Below are 17,407 nucleotides of genomic sequence, written 5' to 3'. Positions count from 1 at the left end.
TTAGAGAAATATCTGCAAAGAAAGGGGAATTCCTCTCATAGACAGGTGTCACTGGAATCAATGTTTCTTTCAAAAGACCTTCACTCTCCATTTGCTCTGGTTGACAGCCATAACATTTTTGATTCAAAACCATTTGCTCTGGTGACATAAACTAAATCATCATAAAAAATGCAGTACAGAACACACTGATATACACTGAAAATAAATGGCTTCAGCTTTGCTAAAAACCAACAGGAGTAAAAAAAAAAAAAAAAAAAGATTGAAAGATAATCTATATTTCCATTTCACTCTTGATTTATATCTTTCAAAAATGTAAACTAGAAGGAGCAACACACACCTATTCATGCAGGATTGCGGCAGCAGTCCTGTGGCTATATCCACAAGTGGTTGAGGATAGTTGCAGCTGCTCAGCTTTTAGAGAGCAAATATAGGTTGACAGTGCCTGCAGCTGTCTCTGGATGTTTGGATGTAATCCCACGTTGGCTTCCGCAGAACTTTTTTTTCTCGGGGGGGGGGGCATCATTTTTGGGTCACTCATGTTCCGCCCCTTTTTGACAATGTCATGAAGGCGACGTCAGTCACCATGCGAGCCGTGACTCGTGAGTATTTGTTTTTGAAGGGGAAATGGCAGGTAGTATTTATAAAGCGTTTGTTAACCTAAAAAGAAAAAAATCCCGTTCCCTTAAAGCATGGGTGTCCAACCTGCAGCCCTCCAGTTGTTGCAGAACTACAGGACTCATGAGGCATTAGAAGGAAATTCCCATGAGGCATTGCAAAGTTGACAGTTTGCAAGCATGACTCCCAAAGTCAGAGGCATGATGGGACTTGTAGTTCCGCAACATCTGGAGGACCACAGGTTGGACACCTTTGCCTTAAAGGATGTTATACAGCACAATGCATGTGCTGTGTAATTTGGCCCCTTCTATCACCTAAAATACCTGGCTGATCATGCCTGGTTATGTCCTCCCCTCTGTAAACTGACCACGGCCTACCATGGCTGCTAAGCCCTGACACTGTGGTCAGTCTACGTTAATCCGTCATTCGCAGCCCTCCTGTCCTCCTCTGTCCTCTGCCCCCCCCCCCCCCCCGCCGGTCTGGTCCTGTGTCAGTGCCCGCATCCTCCCCCCCTGCTGCTGTAGTTTCATATCCTGTCTACAGTCTGTTTAACCACTTCAGCTCTGGAAAGGTTTTACCAGGCCGTTTTGTTCAATTCGGCACTGCATTGCTTTAACTGACAATTGCGCAGTCATGCAACGCCGTACCCAAATACAATTGATGTCCTTTTTTTCCCACAAATAGAGCTTTCCTTTTCCTTATTTGATCACCTCTGCGGTTTTTAGATTTTGTGCTATAAACAAAAAAAGATCGACTATTTTGAAAAAAAAACACAATTTTTTTTTACTTTCTGCTATAAAACATTCCCAATAAACAAAATGTAAAATGAATTTTTTTTTTTTATTAGTTTAGGCCCATTTGTATTCTGCTTCATAATTTTGGTAATAAAAAATCCCAAAAAGCGTATATTAATTGGTTTGCGCAAAAGTTATAGCATTTACAAACTACAGGATAGATTTATGGACTTTTTTTTAATTTTATTCATAATGGCGGTGATCAGCGATTTTTATCGGGACTGTGACATTGCGGCGGACAGATCAGACCCCTAGCTTTTTGACATTTTTTTGGGGACCAGTGGCATTAATATAGTAATCAGTGCTAAATAATATGCACTGTTACTGTATAAATTACACTGGCTGGGAAAGGGTTAACACTAGATGTGATCAAGGGTTTGAAGGTGTTCCCTTTTGAGCTTACTAACTGTGTGGGGGGATGGGTTGGACAGAGGCAGAGAGAGATTGGTGATTCAGCTTAGCTAAATCACACAATCTTTCCCTGCCTCTCTGACAGAAGAGCCGCCTGCTTTGTTTACATAGGCAGGCAGCTCTTCTGTCATTCTAGCCGAAGATCGCAGCAGGCCGGCGGAGATCGAGACCACTCCTCCCACAGTTTGGCTCCCGCTGTGTCTACATACTGCTACGTACTACATACTACTACATACACTGCATGCACATAATCACGTAGCTCTATGTGATTATGCGCAGCAGAGCCGCCCTGCCACAGTAAATCTGCGTGGCCTGTGTGCCCCTGTGTCTTTGTTTTATAAAAATAAGCCATTTTTTACCAGTTTTCAGAGCGCCGATCACCGCTCACGTGACCCGCTGCCTCTCTCCTCTCAGCCTCTCCTCCTCCCCTCCCGACTGACGTCAGCAAGGAATCCTCGGCCCCATCCACTGCAGGTAGCTGTCAGATGGGGGAGAGGAGAGAACCAGCGGGTGACATGAGTGAGCGGCGAACGGTGCTCCGAAAACTGGTAAAGAACGGCTTATTTTTTTTAAATACACAGGGTCATAGAGGATTATTAAACAGACCAGACAGGATGGTATAAAGTGGCTTAACAACCACTTTAAAGGGGAAGTTGAGATTCCAGGGAGTGCACTTCTCCCCCTTGCCCCCCCCCCTTCGGACGCCTGTGCAAGCAACAATTACCTGTTGTTTTGGACAGATCATCACACTTGGACACAAACAACTTAAGTCCAGGGGGTAAACAGTCCCAAACTCCACTCCATGTGCAATTACATTTGAATACCTGTGGGCAGCTGCAGCTGATGTCAGCCTGTCATTTCTTTGTACAGACTGACTGGCTGCAACTACTATCTGGATTGGCCTGTGAATCCAGCTGCAGAAATGTGCTGGATTCTTGCTGCAGCTGGCAATAAAATGTGAATATGTGAATAAGGTCTAAATGTATAAAGTCCTAAAAGCTATTTATTTCTTTACGTAGGTTGAAAAAAGACAAGCCAATGGGTTTTGGAGGTTTCAAGGACCACCTTCATGGTTTAAATCACTTGTTCACATGCATGTTTTAAACTCAATAGGGATAAAAAAGATGCATTGACATTGGTATTTTGGTGTGTTTACTGCATGGTTCAGAGGCTTCAGTTCTTCGGTGTAACAAAAATCCAAAGAAAAGTCTTTATGCTTGCAGCCAGATTCTCAAGAGGTCTGCAGGGGATGACCGTGTAATGCTCATAACCAAGTTTCCAGACAGAAAAATAGAAGTGGGCTTCAGTGTAGCATGATACATGGCATGATGTTGCTCTTGGGATGGCCCCCTCCTCTGCAAAGATTAATGTGACATGTAGTAAAAAGATTACGAAATGAGATACTATTGAGGGGAGCGACAGCATCTGGAGTGATATGGCTTGCCCTAATCCCATTGGCTAGCACTGTGACATTGCAATTCTGGGGTCTTCTTGAGTTCAATTTTCATAAATTAGACTACCAGAATTAGGGATGAGCAGTGAAATGTATTTTGCTGTGAAATGACCTAAAAATTATCCCAAAGCAGAAATTTACAATTTTGGTCAATGAGCTGAGTTGAAATTTGCTTAAAAAAAAACAGGCAAAACAATAAAAAAAAATATATATATTTTTTTCTATATTAAGAGTTTTTTTGAGGTGGTGTATTGTTTATTTAGGGAAATTTAGCCTAATGTATTTAGTGTTCTTTGTATGTTTTTTTTTTACTGTTTTTGTGTTTTACTGTTGTGTATTGTTGATTTAAAAATTGAATTTAAGGGGGTGTAGCGACTGCTCAGCCAAGATGGCTGCAAGATCCACTAGCTACGCAGGACCCTTGGGGATTACCACATCAAGTAAGATGCCTTCAGCCTCACAACAAGCAGACCCTATTGCTTCCTATCCAAAGAGAAAGGTTTGACCGCACTCCAACATCAAAGGTTAAAAATAGACTTTATTGTGTAAACACATGTATTGACAGCAATACAAACAGCATGGACAAACCAGGCATGGGATGAAGCAGTTGACGCGTTTCACAAACTAATTTTGCTTACTTATAACTAGTTACTCACCTCACCTTTGATGTTGGAGTCAAATCTTTCTCTTTTCTTGGATGTTGCTTGGACCGCGGACCGGACGTGCACCCAAATGCTGAGGGTGGGACAGCTTTCATCTGAGTGGCATTACCTTTCTGTTTCACTATTGCCTCATCTCCCACTACAGATCAATCAGTCTCAGACACCATGTAAAAAGAAAATGCTAAAGTCCCTGCATACTTCACTGCAGTCTGACATGCTGTCCTATGTGCACTGATATGCGGCGGATGTCCAAGATGTAGGTGAAAGGGTGAGCCATGTGGAGGATAGCACGAGCAAATTCACTACATCTTTTAACACTATGGTAGACACCCATGTTGCACATTAAGAGGAGATCACTTGGCTCAAAGCCAAAGTCGCTGACCCTAGAGAACAGGCAAAGTGCAATAATTTAAAAATAGAGGACATCCCAGAGTTGGTGCAACCATCCCAATTACCACACTGTAGACAGGTGTAGTCTACTTTTTCCACTGCAGAGGGGGCTTATCCACAGCGGCACTGCAGTTGGAGAGGAAGTCAAGAGGAACTTTGTTCCTCTATGGTTTACTGGGTCAATGCGAAAGCTATCCCATTAGATGCTGCCACCTCATTTGACTCTAGAAGCCATCTTGGGTAAGGCAGACCCTTTTTAGGGCTCTGGTTCCCAGGTTTGGGGGGCATTTTGCCAGTTGGTAGAGTAGAGACAGGTACCTCACCTGGTAGGGACAGAACTAGGGTCAGGAAAAGGTTCCTGATAAGGAGGGAAAGCATAGGGCTCACAACTTCTCTGGGCATCTTCCTGCTTGGGCATAAGACAGCCAGCATTCTGCCCCTCTCAACACATGCTGTTATTTTGGCTGAATCCTGAGTCATGAAATTCAAGATTTGGCTGCGTGTAACAAGATGTCCGCTGCTGCCTTCTGACTGCAGATATGGGACCGTAGACAGAACCAATCAGAAGAAAAAACATATATCTAATATATAAATAAGAAACATAAATAAAAGAGACCAGACCTAGAATATGGCTTGAAAATTGGCCACGGCCCTTTATTGATATAACCATTAAAATTTGTATATATATATATTATACATAAATATATATATATTTTATAACATATATAATATATAATAAACTATATTTATATTAACTCAGCATTAATTGCTCAAGTTAATTAACATAAACTTACAATATCCATAACCACAATATATATATATCATCAACTCAGCTATAACCACTCAAGTTGACATCAAAGTATCAAGTACAAAGATATCCAAAAAAGGACTGTGACATAGGGTAAACATAGGGGTGGGGAGGGCGGGACAACCTTCCTCTTCTGTCCCCGCCGTTAGATTAACTGCTGACGCAGTTATTACTTAGATAGGTTCAAACAAATGCAATAACCGTTATTACAGTTGATTTTAATGCGGACCAATCAAATTTAAATATGCAAATGAGCATATAATACCAACTTGTTCTGTATTGATTGGTCTGTCACAATCCCATAGGTGTTGGTGGAGCAATGAATGCCCCCCCAAACCTTCATGGGACCGTAGACAGAACCAATCAGAAGAAAAAACATATATCTAATATATAAATAAGAAACATAAATAAAAGAGACCAGACCTAGAATATGGCTTGAAAATTGGCCACGGCCCTTTATTGATATAACCATTAAAATTTGTATATATATATTATACATAAATATATATATATTTTATAACATATATAATATATAATAAACTATATTTATATTAACTCAGCATTAATTGCTCAAGTTAATTAACATAAACTTACAATATCCACCAGCCAGGCTCAAACAACAAGAGCCTGGCACCCCACCAATTTAACCGTGGCCATTTCAATACCATTCTGAAGCCCCAAATTAAAAATATCCAACGCAATATTCGATAAATGAACATCGTCTGGACGATAGAAACCAGGTAAGTAACCCTCCAAGTCAATGTGTCTGTACGAAAAACCATTAATCGAACGCAAAAATTTTTCCAAAGATCTATTAATACGTTTACGGATATTTTTACAAAATTTTAGCTCAGGAATTAAATGCCAACTGAGTCTGGGGACAATTTCCGAAAAAATTAAAACCGAATGTGGAAATAAAGAATGCAGCCTCAAAAATTGCAATCTAAGGGCAGAAATGATATCCAAAGTCGTACGAGACCCAATATCATTACCGCCTAGATGCAAAATAATAACAGAAGGGGATGGCCAATGAGACATTAAAAATGGCAAAGAATCATTCAAATCCACACACAACATGCCCCTCCTACCCAACCACCAAACTTGAAATTCATCCATATCCAGACCAAGGTTCGAACCATAGCATCTCAGAGCTGCCCTACGAGAGGCCCAGAATATGAAGGAATGACCGAGAATCCAAATATGTTTCCGACAACCTGCAAGTTAAATGACAAAATTAGGCCTCACATAACTCCGAAAACAGTTCGAATCCCACCTCCCAATACGTTTAATAATTGGAGCAGGGAAACCTAATAATGCAGCTTCGGTGGCAGCACCGATACGAAAGGAGTGAGATGTAATGCGAAGATGTTGAAGATTCGCATGTGCCAAACAACGTTTCAAAACCGAATTAAATTGGTAAATGGTAAGAGGAAGACCCGACATATGAAGCAGCAACAAAGAGCCAGCAGGGCGTACTTTTAAATACTCGGACAGAAGAGAAACAATGCAAACCAAAGAACCATGCAAAGGACGAAGCGTGATCCAGCGGCCATGTCCAATTTGATCTGTCTTGCTGCGTTTTAAATAAATCTGTATAAAATAAGGACCAATTTTTAAGTCCGTGAACATTATACCATAAATACACGAAGAATTTTTTGGCAATACTTCAGAAATTCGAAAAGCGCCAAAAAAACAAAGGCTAAACGCCACTTTAACCTTCCTAGCGGTATTCCCGAGTGTGACTCGGGGTAAGATTTTAGTGCCAAAAGCGGTAACCCCGAGTCACACTCGGGGTAGCGCTAGGAAGATCGCTGGATGCTGGAGGAGGTTTTACTTACCTTTTCTCCGGGATCCAGCGATGTCTGCGAGCGGTGTGCGGCGGCGGAGCTCTCTCCCGATCGTCTGCGAGCCCCGGCTTCCGTCTCCGGCGACGTGACGTCCGCCGGGGGGTGGAACCGGCGGCAAATTCGAATGTAAAATGCACCAAACACACTGATATCGTTCAAAATAAAATAAAATCACATTACATTACCCCCCAGTGCCCTTTCCTGCAGTTTTACTGTACTTTTTATGTAAATATATGTATATATATATATATACATATATATACAGTATATATATATATATATACATATATATACAGTATATATATACGTATATATATACACATATACATATATATATATATATATATATATATATATATACACACACACATATTATATATATATATATATATACATATATATGTATATATATATATATATATATATATATACACACATGTATATATATATATATATATATATATATATATATATATACACACGTAATTCTTGTGAATGAGCAGCCCAAACCAACTGTATACATTATATATATATATATATATATATATATATATATATATATATATATATATATATATATATATATATATATATATATATATATATATACGTATATATATATATATAATATATGTATACATAATATATGTATACATACATATATATATATATATATATATATATATATATATATATATATATATATATATATATATAATATGTATAATAAATGTATACAGTTGGTTTGGGCTGCTCATTCACAAGAATTACATGCTTTCAGCACCTAAAATAATGGTACCGCTTTCAGCACCTAAAATCCAAAAGAATCATACCGCCAGGGAGGTTAAATAGCAAAGCCTCAAATGGCGAAAAGCAAACAGAATCTGTAGCCTTGCAAATGGTCAACAATATGGAAGAAGATATGGGAAACCTAGAATCCGGTTTAACAAATTCTCTTCTGTATCCTTTCAACGCCTGTTGGACTGGAAAGAAGGACATACATGAAGGCATACCCGATAATTTAAAGAAAAAAGAAACACCACTAAGCATTTTCTGTATATGTGAATAAGAATATTCTTTAGACATCAAAAAATTAAGAAATTCTAGAACGAGGTCCTCCAAAGAAATCTCCGGATTATTTCCCAGAGAATTTATATAACCGTCCCACATACGCCACGCGGCTAAATAGTGTGCCCACGTGGAGGGTGCTAATGAATTACGAACTGCTTGATGCACCGGAGTCAAAAAAGATCCCACAAATGCTGAGGGCATAAATTGCCGCGAACGTCTGCATATGGAACTAATTCCCGAAACCGGTCTAGCTGTAGGCGAGAGAGAGAGTCAGCGATTAAATTCGACTTACCCGGTATATATTTCGCCTTAATCCAAACATTCAGTTCTAAACACATAAAAACCAATTGACGCAATACAGTTAATACGGGCAAAGATTTTGAAGTCAAACAATTAATGGCATAGACAACACCCATATTATCTGAATGAAACAACAAATTACGATTACGGAAATTAGAACCCCACAACTCCAAGGAAACCAGTAATGGAAAAATTTCCAAGAAAACTATATTCTTAGTTAAACCGGACAACTTCCAAGGTTCAGGCCATAAGCCTACCAACCAGTGGCCGTGCCAGAAAGCCCCATACCCAATGGAACCTGAAGCATCAGTATACAAATCCAAGGCCGACAAGGCGCAAAAAGGCTGTCTCCATAAACAACACCCATTATAATTTTTTAAAAATTTTTTCCATACAAGCAAATCATCACTTAAACTGCGGGTGAGACGAATAAAATTAAAGGGGGATGAAACACCAGCAATAGCTTTATATAAACGTCTCGAAAAAATTCTACCAATGGGAATAACCCGAGACGCGAAGGCCAACAAACCCAAAACTGACTGCAAAGTCCTCAAAGTGACTTTCTTTTTTGACAAGACAAAATCAATTAGAGTATATAGCCTACAAATCTTAGCAGGAGGCAAACGAAACTCCATTGCAGCGGTGTCAATAGTAATGCGCAGAAATTCCAAACACCTAGTAGGAAAAAACTATTTTTCGTGAGCTAAGGGAACTCCAAATTGGCGTCATACAACAACAAATTCCGAAAAAAGAGATAAACAGTCCGAAGTGCCGGCCTTTCCTACAAAGAGGAAGTCGTCCAAATAATGAACAACATTGAGAGACTTCGTGCGATAACAAACCACCCATTCCAAGAACGAAGAAAACATCTCAAAATATTTGCAGGACAAAGAACAGCCCATTGGGAGGCACTTGTCGTAGAAATAAAAACCATCGAATCTAAAACCCAACGAATTGTAGGCACTAGGGTGAATGGGAAGTAGCCTAAACGCCGATTTAATATCAGCTTTTGCCAAAAGGACTGAGTCACCAACATTGCGAATTATGCGCAAGGCATCGTCAAAAGAAGCATAGGAAACAGCACAAATGTCATGATCCAACTCGTCATTTAACGATAAGCCTTTTGGAAATGATAAGTGGTGTATAAGACGAAAAGAGCCTTGTTCTTTCTTCGGAATAATTCCCAATGGTGAAACCCGAAAATCAACAAACGGAGGCGCAACAAAAGGGCCTGCAATTCTGCCATCACGAAGCTCTTTTAAAATTTTTTCAGCAACTACCGCTTCATTTTTGGACACCGACTTCAAATTATCATGCACTACACATCCCGAACCTGAAAAGGAAGGCAGTAGAAAACCCACAGAGAAACCCTCAAATAGGATGCTAGCTATCAGTCGGCTTGGCCACAATTGAAGCCATGGCTTCATTTCTGCTACCTTCACTGGTGTGACCACTTTTACGAAAAATATCAGGCTGAGAATTGGAAGGCTGAGAAGCCAGCTTCTTAAAACATCTCGAGGCAGAATGAGCGCCAGCGCAGAAAGAACACTCATGTTTATATCTACACGTGCCTGGCCACTTGCATTGGCCTTCATTGAAGCTAAAGCACAAACCTTTTTTTAAAAGGGGCAGGCGGGGTAACAGATATTGGCTTTGCAAAAGTACGCTGAGGTAAAAGAAGGTTCAGCCAAAGCCCAACATCTTTTGTCCCCCAACGCATAGATTTATGTATAGCAAGCTTTTGACGAAAAGATTCGTCATAAAAAAACCAGGCTAGCCCGTTAAAATTTTTATAGGCTTCTAGAATTATTTCAACATGCTGAAACAAACCACTACAGCGTTCAGGATGTTTTTCTCCCATCACACTGGCGTATATACAGAAACCTTGAAGCCAATTATTAAAAGATCTGGCCGGTGTTCTGCGCCTATCCTCATCAGATTTATCAGTATCCTTTTTATCAAACCTGTTATCCTTAGAAGAAGGAAGTAAAGACAATATATCTACAAATTCTCCTTTCCAGATCTTTTCCTTTAATACTAAATTCAAATGGTAGCCTAATGGCGAAAGTTCGCACGTCATAGCTTCCTTGTAACAGGTTTCAGGTATAGAAGAAAAGGATACCGGCAGAGGCACTTGTAAAGTGGAGATAGGTACAGAAGTGGCAACAGAAGAAACATTAGATAAAGGTAAATCAGAAACAGCACCGACATGATCACTCCAAACAGGTGCAACAGTATTAACAGGTAATTTTTGTACATTAACAACCTGATTCACCAATACATTAAATGACCTTGCCAAATCTAATAACATTTGCAAATCGTCAGACTCACCACTTGGCACAGGAGCTGACACATTTGCTGGCAAATCTTGGGCATGTAGTACCTCGTCTACACCAGAAGGTGGCTCCAAAGCAGCATCCTGTAAAGAATTAGAGAAAATAGGGGAGGGGGAGACAGAAACCTCTGGAGGAGGATCCACAGCATGCACATTTTTAATAACCTGACGTCTGTCCATAGAACGCCCGCTTCTGCCCTTCTTAGAAGCAGCAGAGCTGCGAGGTGGCGATGGGGAATCGAATCTCCTCGGCCTTCTTCTAGGCCTGTTGTCCCTGCTGGAGCTGTGTGCTGCGCAGTCGCCGGGGGGGGCCGCAAAGGCACAGGGAAAGGACGATCATCTTGTGAGGCAGAAGGCGGAGACCGGGAGGGGCGGGCAGAGGAAGGAAAGTGGTGACTCACAACTGGATTCACAGGAAGAGGGGGGAGTCCACCACGGAAACCAGCAGAGGAGGAGGGAGCCGCAAACATCCTGGAGTCTTCACCCGGAGGGACAGGGCAGTCCGGCATAGCGAGACAGCGGTGGATCCAGGCTTCCCCTTCGGCGGAGCTCGCCCTCTCCAGGACCGATTGGAGCAGGGACTGCATAATGTAGAAGGTCAGTGACCGGAGAAAGTACAAGCAGAGCAGGGTCTGACAATAATGGAGAATCAGCAGCCGCAGGACAGGCACAGAGGACGGAGTAAAAAGGCAGCTCCTCAGCAAAGGCAATACAAGGCAGGGAGAAACAGCAGGACAACCTTCCTCTTCTGTCCCCGCCGTTAGATTAACTGCTGACGCAGTTATTACTTAGATAAGTTCAAACAAATGCAATAACCGTTATTACAGTTGATTTTAATGCGGACCAATCAAATTTAAATATGCAAATGAGCATATAATACCAACTTGTTCTGTATTGATTGGTCTGTCACAATCCCATAGGTGTTAGTGGAGCAATGAATGCCCCCCCCAAACCTTCATTCTGTCAGATTAGCAAACCTGCTAGCGGTGGAACGTGTGCGTGGTGGGTGTTTTGGGTGGGTACGTAGCTGCCATTGGCTGATCTGGGGGTTTGCTAATCTGACAGAACACCGGAATAGAGTGCCATGGCTGCTGGAATAGAATGTCGTGGCTGCTGGAATAGAGTGCCATGCAGTGGAGATTTCTCTATCCATGCTGTTGGCATAGCTGGGGTAAACAATAGTTTTCGAGAAGTGTATGGTGGTCTTTGTTTAGATTCTTTTCATATGTATCCTTGGTTATAGGACTGCTTTTATGTCAGGTCACTTTAATGGGATAAAACTAATACTGTAGACACAAGCGGTGAGGGTTTTTATAAAAATAAAAAAGAAAAAGAAACCACAAGCCTGTTTACATGTGAAAATACCCAGGCATGATGGTCATCATGTGTGATGGCTCCACCACCACCACTTTTACAGGACTGGGGCATTGTCCCAAAAGACCCCTACACAGTGAGACGTCTAATTCATCTTTCATGCTTCCTTAAGAGGGGCGAGTCATATCCCACAAAAGTTCGAACAAGAAAAATGTCCACATGGGCAAATCCTAGATCTACAATCAGTATCTACAAGCTGGAAATATCCAGTTATGAACGATCCTTTCTCCATCGTATTTCTCTCATTACCCTGCTCAATAACATAATTTTTCTGTGTACTTAAAATCCCTTCTATAAATGCCTGGGGTCTTAACCACCCAGCCAAGAGCTTTTCTACGTGGCAAGAAGCTTGCAAACCTCAAGCAGACATCATAACTGTCCAGGAAACACACTTTCAGTCCTTAGCCACTTCACGCTGCAGCCATTAAGACTTTCTGCATGTCTTCCTTTTCATATAAGAAAATAGGAATGCTTCTTGCCAAAAATTTGGTATCTTTTAATCTAAAATCATCTATCCTAGACAAGGGAGGGTGTGACAGAACCCACTGTCACTGTGTGTTTTGGAGGGGACTTTGCGCAAGCCTCCTACCGACAGACTATTGGCCAGAAGATACTGGAGAACTGGGGACATGCTGGCATTGAGTTAATGTAATGTAATGCTACAGCCCTTCTCCCCCCACCCCCCCTCCTGTTTCTGTGTCTAATTGTGTGGATTCATGACACATAGACAATGGTCTGGACTGGAGACATCTCTCCGCAGGGGGTGTGTATTGAGAGACTGCCTGTTTACCATAAGCTCATTAGGTTATCTGTAGCCTGTTTCAATGTACAAATGTTCAGTTCCCATTGGTTGTTCCTCTTCCCCCCTTTGGCAAGGCTAAGGGGGGTGTCCCTAATTGTGTGTAAAACTGTATGTCTTGGAATTTAATAAACAGTTTAAGCTCTGCATGTTGAACCCTCAACACCTGTGTAGATTGTCTCGTGATTGAGGGGTTAAGGGCTGGGTATGGCTTCTCCGCAGGCTGTGGGTGCGTTTGGAGGACAGGAGACACAGGTCCGGCGGATGTGCCCACCTGGGGTACTAAGATCCGTTACAGAGGGAAATACATAATTTTAAGCCTTGTCCCATAGCATATGCATGGGCGTCCACAGAACTTTTTCGGGGAGGGGCATCATTTTAAGGTCACCCATGCTCTGCCCCTTTTTAACAATCTCATGAAGGGGAGGGGCTTAGTCATTATCACATAAAGCGCAGGCATGCAAAGGTTTGAGAAACCTGATGCAAAAAGCTTATAATATAAGGATCAAGCTGCCATGGTCTGATTAGCAATTTCTATCTATTTTCTTTCCAATCTGTTTTTATGTTTACATTATTGACATTACTATTGACATTACTATGTGATGCAGTTCCTTTACTCTTATATCATTTACATATTTACATACTTGTTTCAGAAAGGGATATGGATGTCAAGGGAGACCTACAATCACACACATGTCATATCTATCCTCCACCTGTTCCCCAGTGGGGTGTGTTTGGTCCTGCACCTTCAGCTCCCGGAACAGACATTTTACCGCCACCAGACGACAGCTTGGTCTTTACCATCCTGGCTCAGTCAACTTGTAAGTATGTTTTTTCCCCTATATAGGGCTCTTTATGACTTTCTATACCTTATTGGCTATCATTATTCATATTCTAAAATTTATATTATGTATATATTTTTTACATATGTTCATGTGCATCTACTCCTGAAGAGTGAGCAATGACTGACGAAACGCGTTGAGTTAGAAAGATGCTTCTAGTTCATCACTTAATACTATAACTGCCATGTACAAGCATGTACACCCACAAGCATATATATGTACTGTATTAATGTCTGAATTCGCATATGCATATGCAATTATATATGTTGATTTTTTTATACTCCAAATACATTTTTAACCATATCTACCTCATCATAAGTGGCCAGTTGTGTTCACCTCATCTAAAGTCCCAGGGCAATTTTCCTCTTTTATTTGTATGTATAATTAGGGATGGAGGCGTGTTACTGGCAGTACCAAACCTAACCAAACCTTTTAATATGACAGTACTAGATAAACTTTTTTACTGGTGAAACCCCTGACCCAAAAAATATTTGGTTGATGAAGGAATCGTCCCTTTTCAAAGATAATAATCCTAAAATTAGTCTCCTAGCATTTATTCATAAGCTAGAATACCCAGCACTTGAAATATCATTTAAAACCTTCCTCCTGACTTATAAAACTTTATCACTTAAAAAACTGCCACTCTCTATAGATATCCTACTTCAGTTTATCCCCATCCCAACCTCCATCACTGGAAATTTGAAGCTATTACCCTAATTACTTTTTACTATTTACAGCACACACCCTAAAGTCCTCTACCTCTTTACATGAAGAGTTTTGCCTCTCAGCATCAGCATTTTTCCCTCACTTACTCATCCATCACTTTGCAAAGATATTTTCTTCCTTCATACCAATGATTACCGACTTCCATTGTGCATTCTTCAACAGCTGAGCTAAATACCCTATTCACTGAATCATTATGGAAAAGAGTGATTGCCTCAACATACAAAGCCTTCCACTGCTCCAACCACTGGGAACTTTATCGAAATGATCAATGGTACTTTAAATTATCCATACTTTTTTTCTGCCCAGTCTCCCAGGTGCTGACACAAATGTGGAGAAACAGGTTCACTCTACCACATTTTCAGGCAGTGTAAATCCATAATTAAACTAAAAAAATTAATTAATTAATTAATTAAACATGCTAGAAAAAAATCTTAACACCTAATTGTTGCTAAATAATAGTAAAAATTCAATCATAAATTACAGTGCAAAACAGTGTAAACATACTACAAATACCATATATGACAAATAATGCAAATATTAATTGCAAGCAAGTGCTCAGTGAAAGTCCAAAGTAAAAAGATCTAATATTGATCCAGATAAAGTGTATAAGTGCTTCACAAATTTAGATTCATGCAGGGCAATGTGCTCATCACCCTCTTGTGCTTGCACTTACCAAAGGATATGGAGCCCCCTAGCAATACTGTATGTGGGTCTATATACAGTAGATGTATGGTAAGTGGGAAGATATCAGCTCACATATATCTTGTAGCCTGGCGCTCATGGATGGAGAAGACAGAATCCTAATAGTATAATAAAGCCTTTCTATTGATAAAAAAAAAAAAAACATTAAAATTGCACTTACAGTGTTGTAGGTAACATATCGCATCAAGTTAAAGCAAAGGTTAACAGTCTTTCAGTCAGAGTTCATAACACGAGGCGAGCATGGAACGCAAGCCTCCGCGTGAGTATGTGTATGTGTGTGTGTCTGTGTACATCCAGGAAGTGAACAGTCCACAGTTAAAATGGCTGCAGCCAAACTTAGTGGAGGGAGATTTCTGCAGCATATTTGGCAAGTACAGAATCACGGTACATATAAAATAATATGCAAAGTGATTGGAGGGAAGCTTCAGAATGGCAAATATGTTTTTCTTACAAATTATGTGAGCAGACTGCAGTTCCTCTTTAAAGCTGGCTACACATTATACAATTTTTTTTTTGTTTAATTTCCTTTAGATTTACCTTCAATTATGTAGTGCAAGGGCGTGCCTGATTGCATACAATCTGTATGACCTCCTATTATATGGTTTTTGGTAAATCTAAAAGAAAATAGTATAATGTGTAGTCAGCATTAGATAGAAGGGATGGATTTGCTTATATCTCACAGTTAGTCCTAGAAAACTTTTTTTTTACGAATTTCTGCACTTCCATTAGAGAGATTTTCCGTCACTTCCTGCCCTAGGGGACCCCTTTTTTCCTGACGGGAAGGAAATCTCTAACTGCAGTAAAACCTGACAGGAGTTCTAATTCCTCCTCACTCCATCCAAAGGTAAAAACTGTTTTGGTTATAGATACAATTAAAGAAGAAAATTATTTTACAGTAAACTTCACATAGCATGTTGGTGATATATATGTGTGATGAGATGACACACTCCACAACTAAGGGACAGCTGTCTATTGTAATCTATATGGAGATTGTTTAACCCTCCTTCAGTTTCCAGTGGGTGTTCCAGCTTTCTACCGGGATCCTGAAAACTGATGGATTAATTGGCTGCTGCTAGCTACACAGGCACAATTGTGTGCAGTTATATGTTTAAAGGAAGGGCTGTAAATTGTAATGATTAAATGGGGTTTCTATATAAAGTACTGCAAACATCTGTGTATAGGTACACCCATACGTACATGCTGTCATTTTAAGTAATTGTGTTTTATTCTGCCAACACAGCAAAAAGTACTAATAAAAAGAGGAAGTATAATTTATCAAGAGATGCTTCAAGAGGTTCCACCTGCTGTACTTGGGTTGCTCCTGACATCCAGATCCCAGTAATTATATTTTCTTTAGCTTGAGAGGGGCATCGCATGCCATAGCTTTAAGGTGATCCGAACACAGGGATATAATGAATCATCAGGCAGGCTGTCTTTTTGCTCTGATAACACAAGAGATTCTACTGCAGTGGTTGCTTTTCACTTGTGAGTGGTGAAGGGAAAGAGCTGAAATTAAATGGCATTTGCTTAGCTGCTTGCACAGGAATAGCTGTACTACAAATGAGATGCTTTTCTCACTTATTCAGCCTCATTCTTTCTGCTGGTGCACTAGCTGGAACAGCTGATCCACAACATGTCAAGGGATGAAAAGGAAACCATTTCCAACAGCAAAGAGGAGGGTAAGATGACTCTTACTACCACATGGTTTCATCCAACCCAGATAAAGTTGGAAGACAACCTCCTCTAAAAGATTGTGATTTAGGAATACTTTTGGACGTGCATGGATCTGCTAAGAAGGCTTCAAATTTCATGGACCTGGGATTCTACATTTTTATATACCCTGAAAGTTAATTTTCTGAATCTGGAACAAAACAAAATCATTTCTTTTTAGGAGATCTGTTTTATAATAATCACAAATGGCAATTTACTGCTTTTATTATGCCTTGGTGATAATGGCATCCTTAAAGGAATTTCTTGTGAAAGCTCAGGTAAGAATGTTTGAAACTAATATTTACCCATTGCAAATATTTGTTCTGTTCTTATTGCATGTATTATTAATATTATTATTTTCCCATGGCCATTCACCATTAACGTTTATAAATAATATCAATGTTTTCAAAATAGTAATTCTCTGCAAAGGGCAGTAATAGCTTTTGTTAGTTTACATACATGTTACATTAATTTTGGTTTGTGTTTTTTTTATATTTATATTTATTAAAATATAAACATATTTTTTATTGGTTGAGCCAGATGGACTTGTGTCTTTTTTCAACCTGAC

At 40.1% G+C, this 17,407-nt stretch overlaps 1 protein-coding gene across 1 annotated transcript in view; it reads left to right on the top strand.

The window, feature by feature from the left end:
- Positions 1–16,589: 16,589 nt before the first annotated feature.
- The window catches only part of PTH2R (parathyroid hormone 2 receptor), a 473,569-nt gene continuing 472,751 nt past the window's right edge, over positions 16,590–17,407 (top strand). The window contains exon 1 of the mRNA XM_082261344.1: positions 16,590–17,117. Within this exon, the coding sequence (XP_082117470.1) occupies positions 17,046–17,117 (72 nt within the window). The 5' untranslated portion in view covers positions 16,590–17,045. The remainder of the gene's footprint in view (positions 17,118–17,407) is intronic.

The sequence above is a fragment of the Pelophylax lessonae genome (assembly GCF_965119305.1).
Source record: "Pelophylax lessonae genome assembly, chromosome: 6".
Classification (NCBI taxonomy): domain Eukaryota; kingdom Metazoa; phylum Chordata; class Amphibia; order Anura; family Ranidae; genus Pelophylax; species Pelophylax lessonae.
This window is presented reverse-complemented; position numbering and strand designations above follow the sequence as displayed.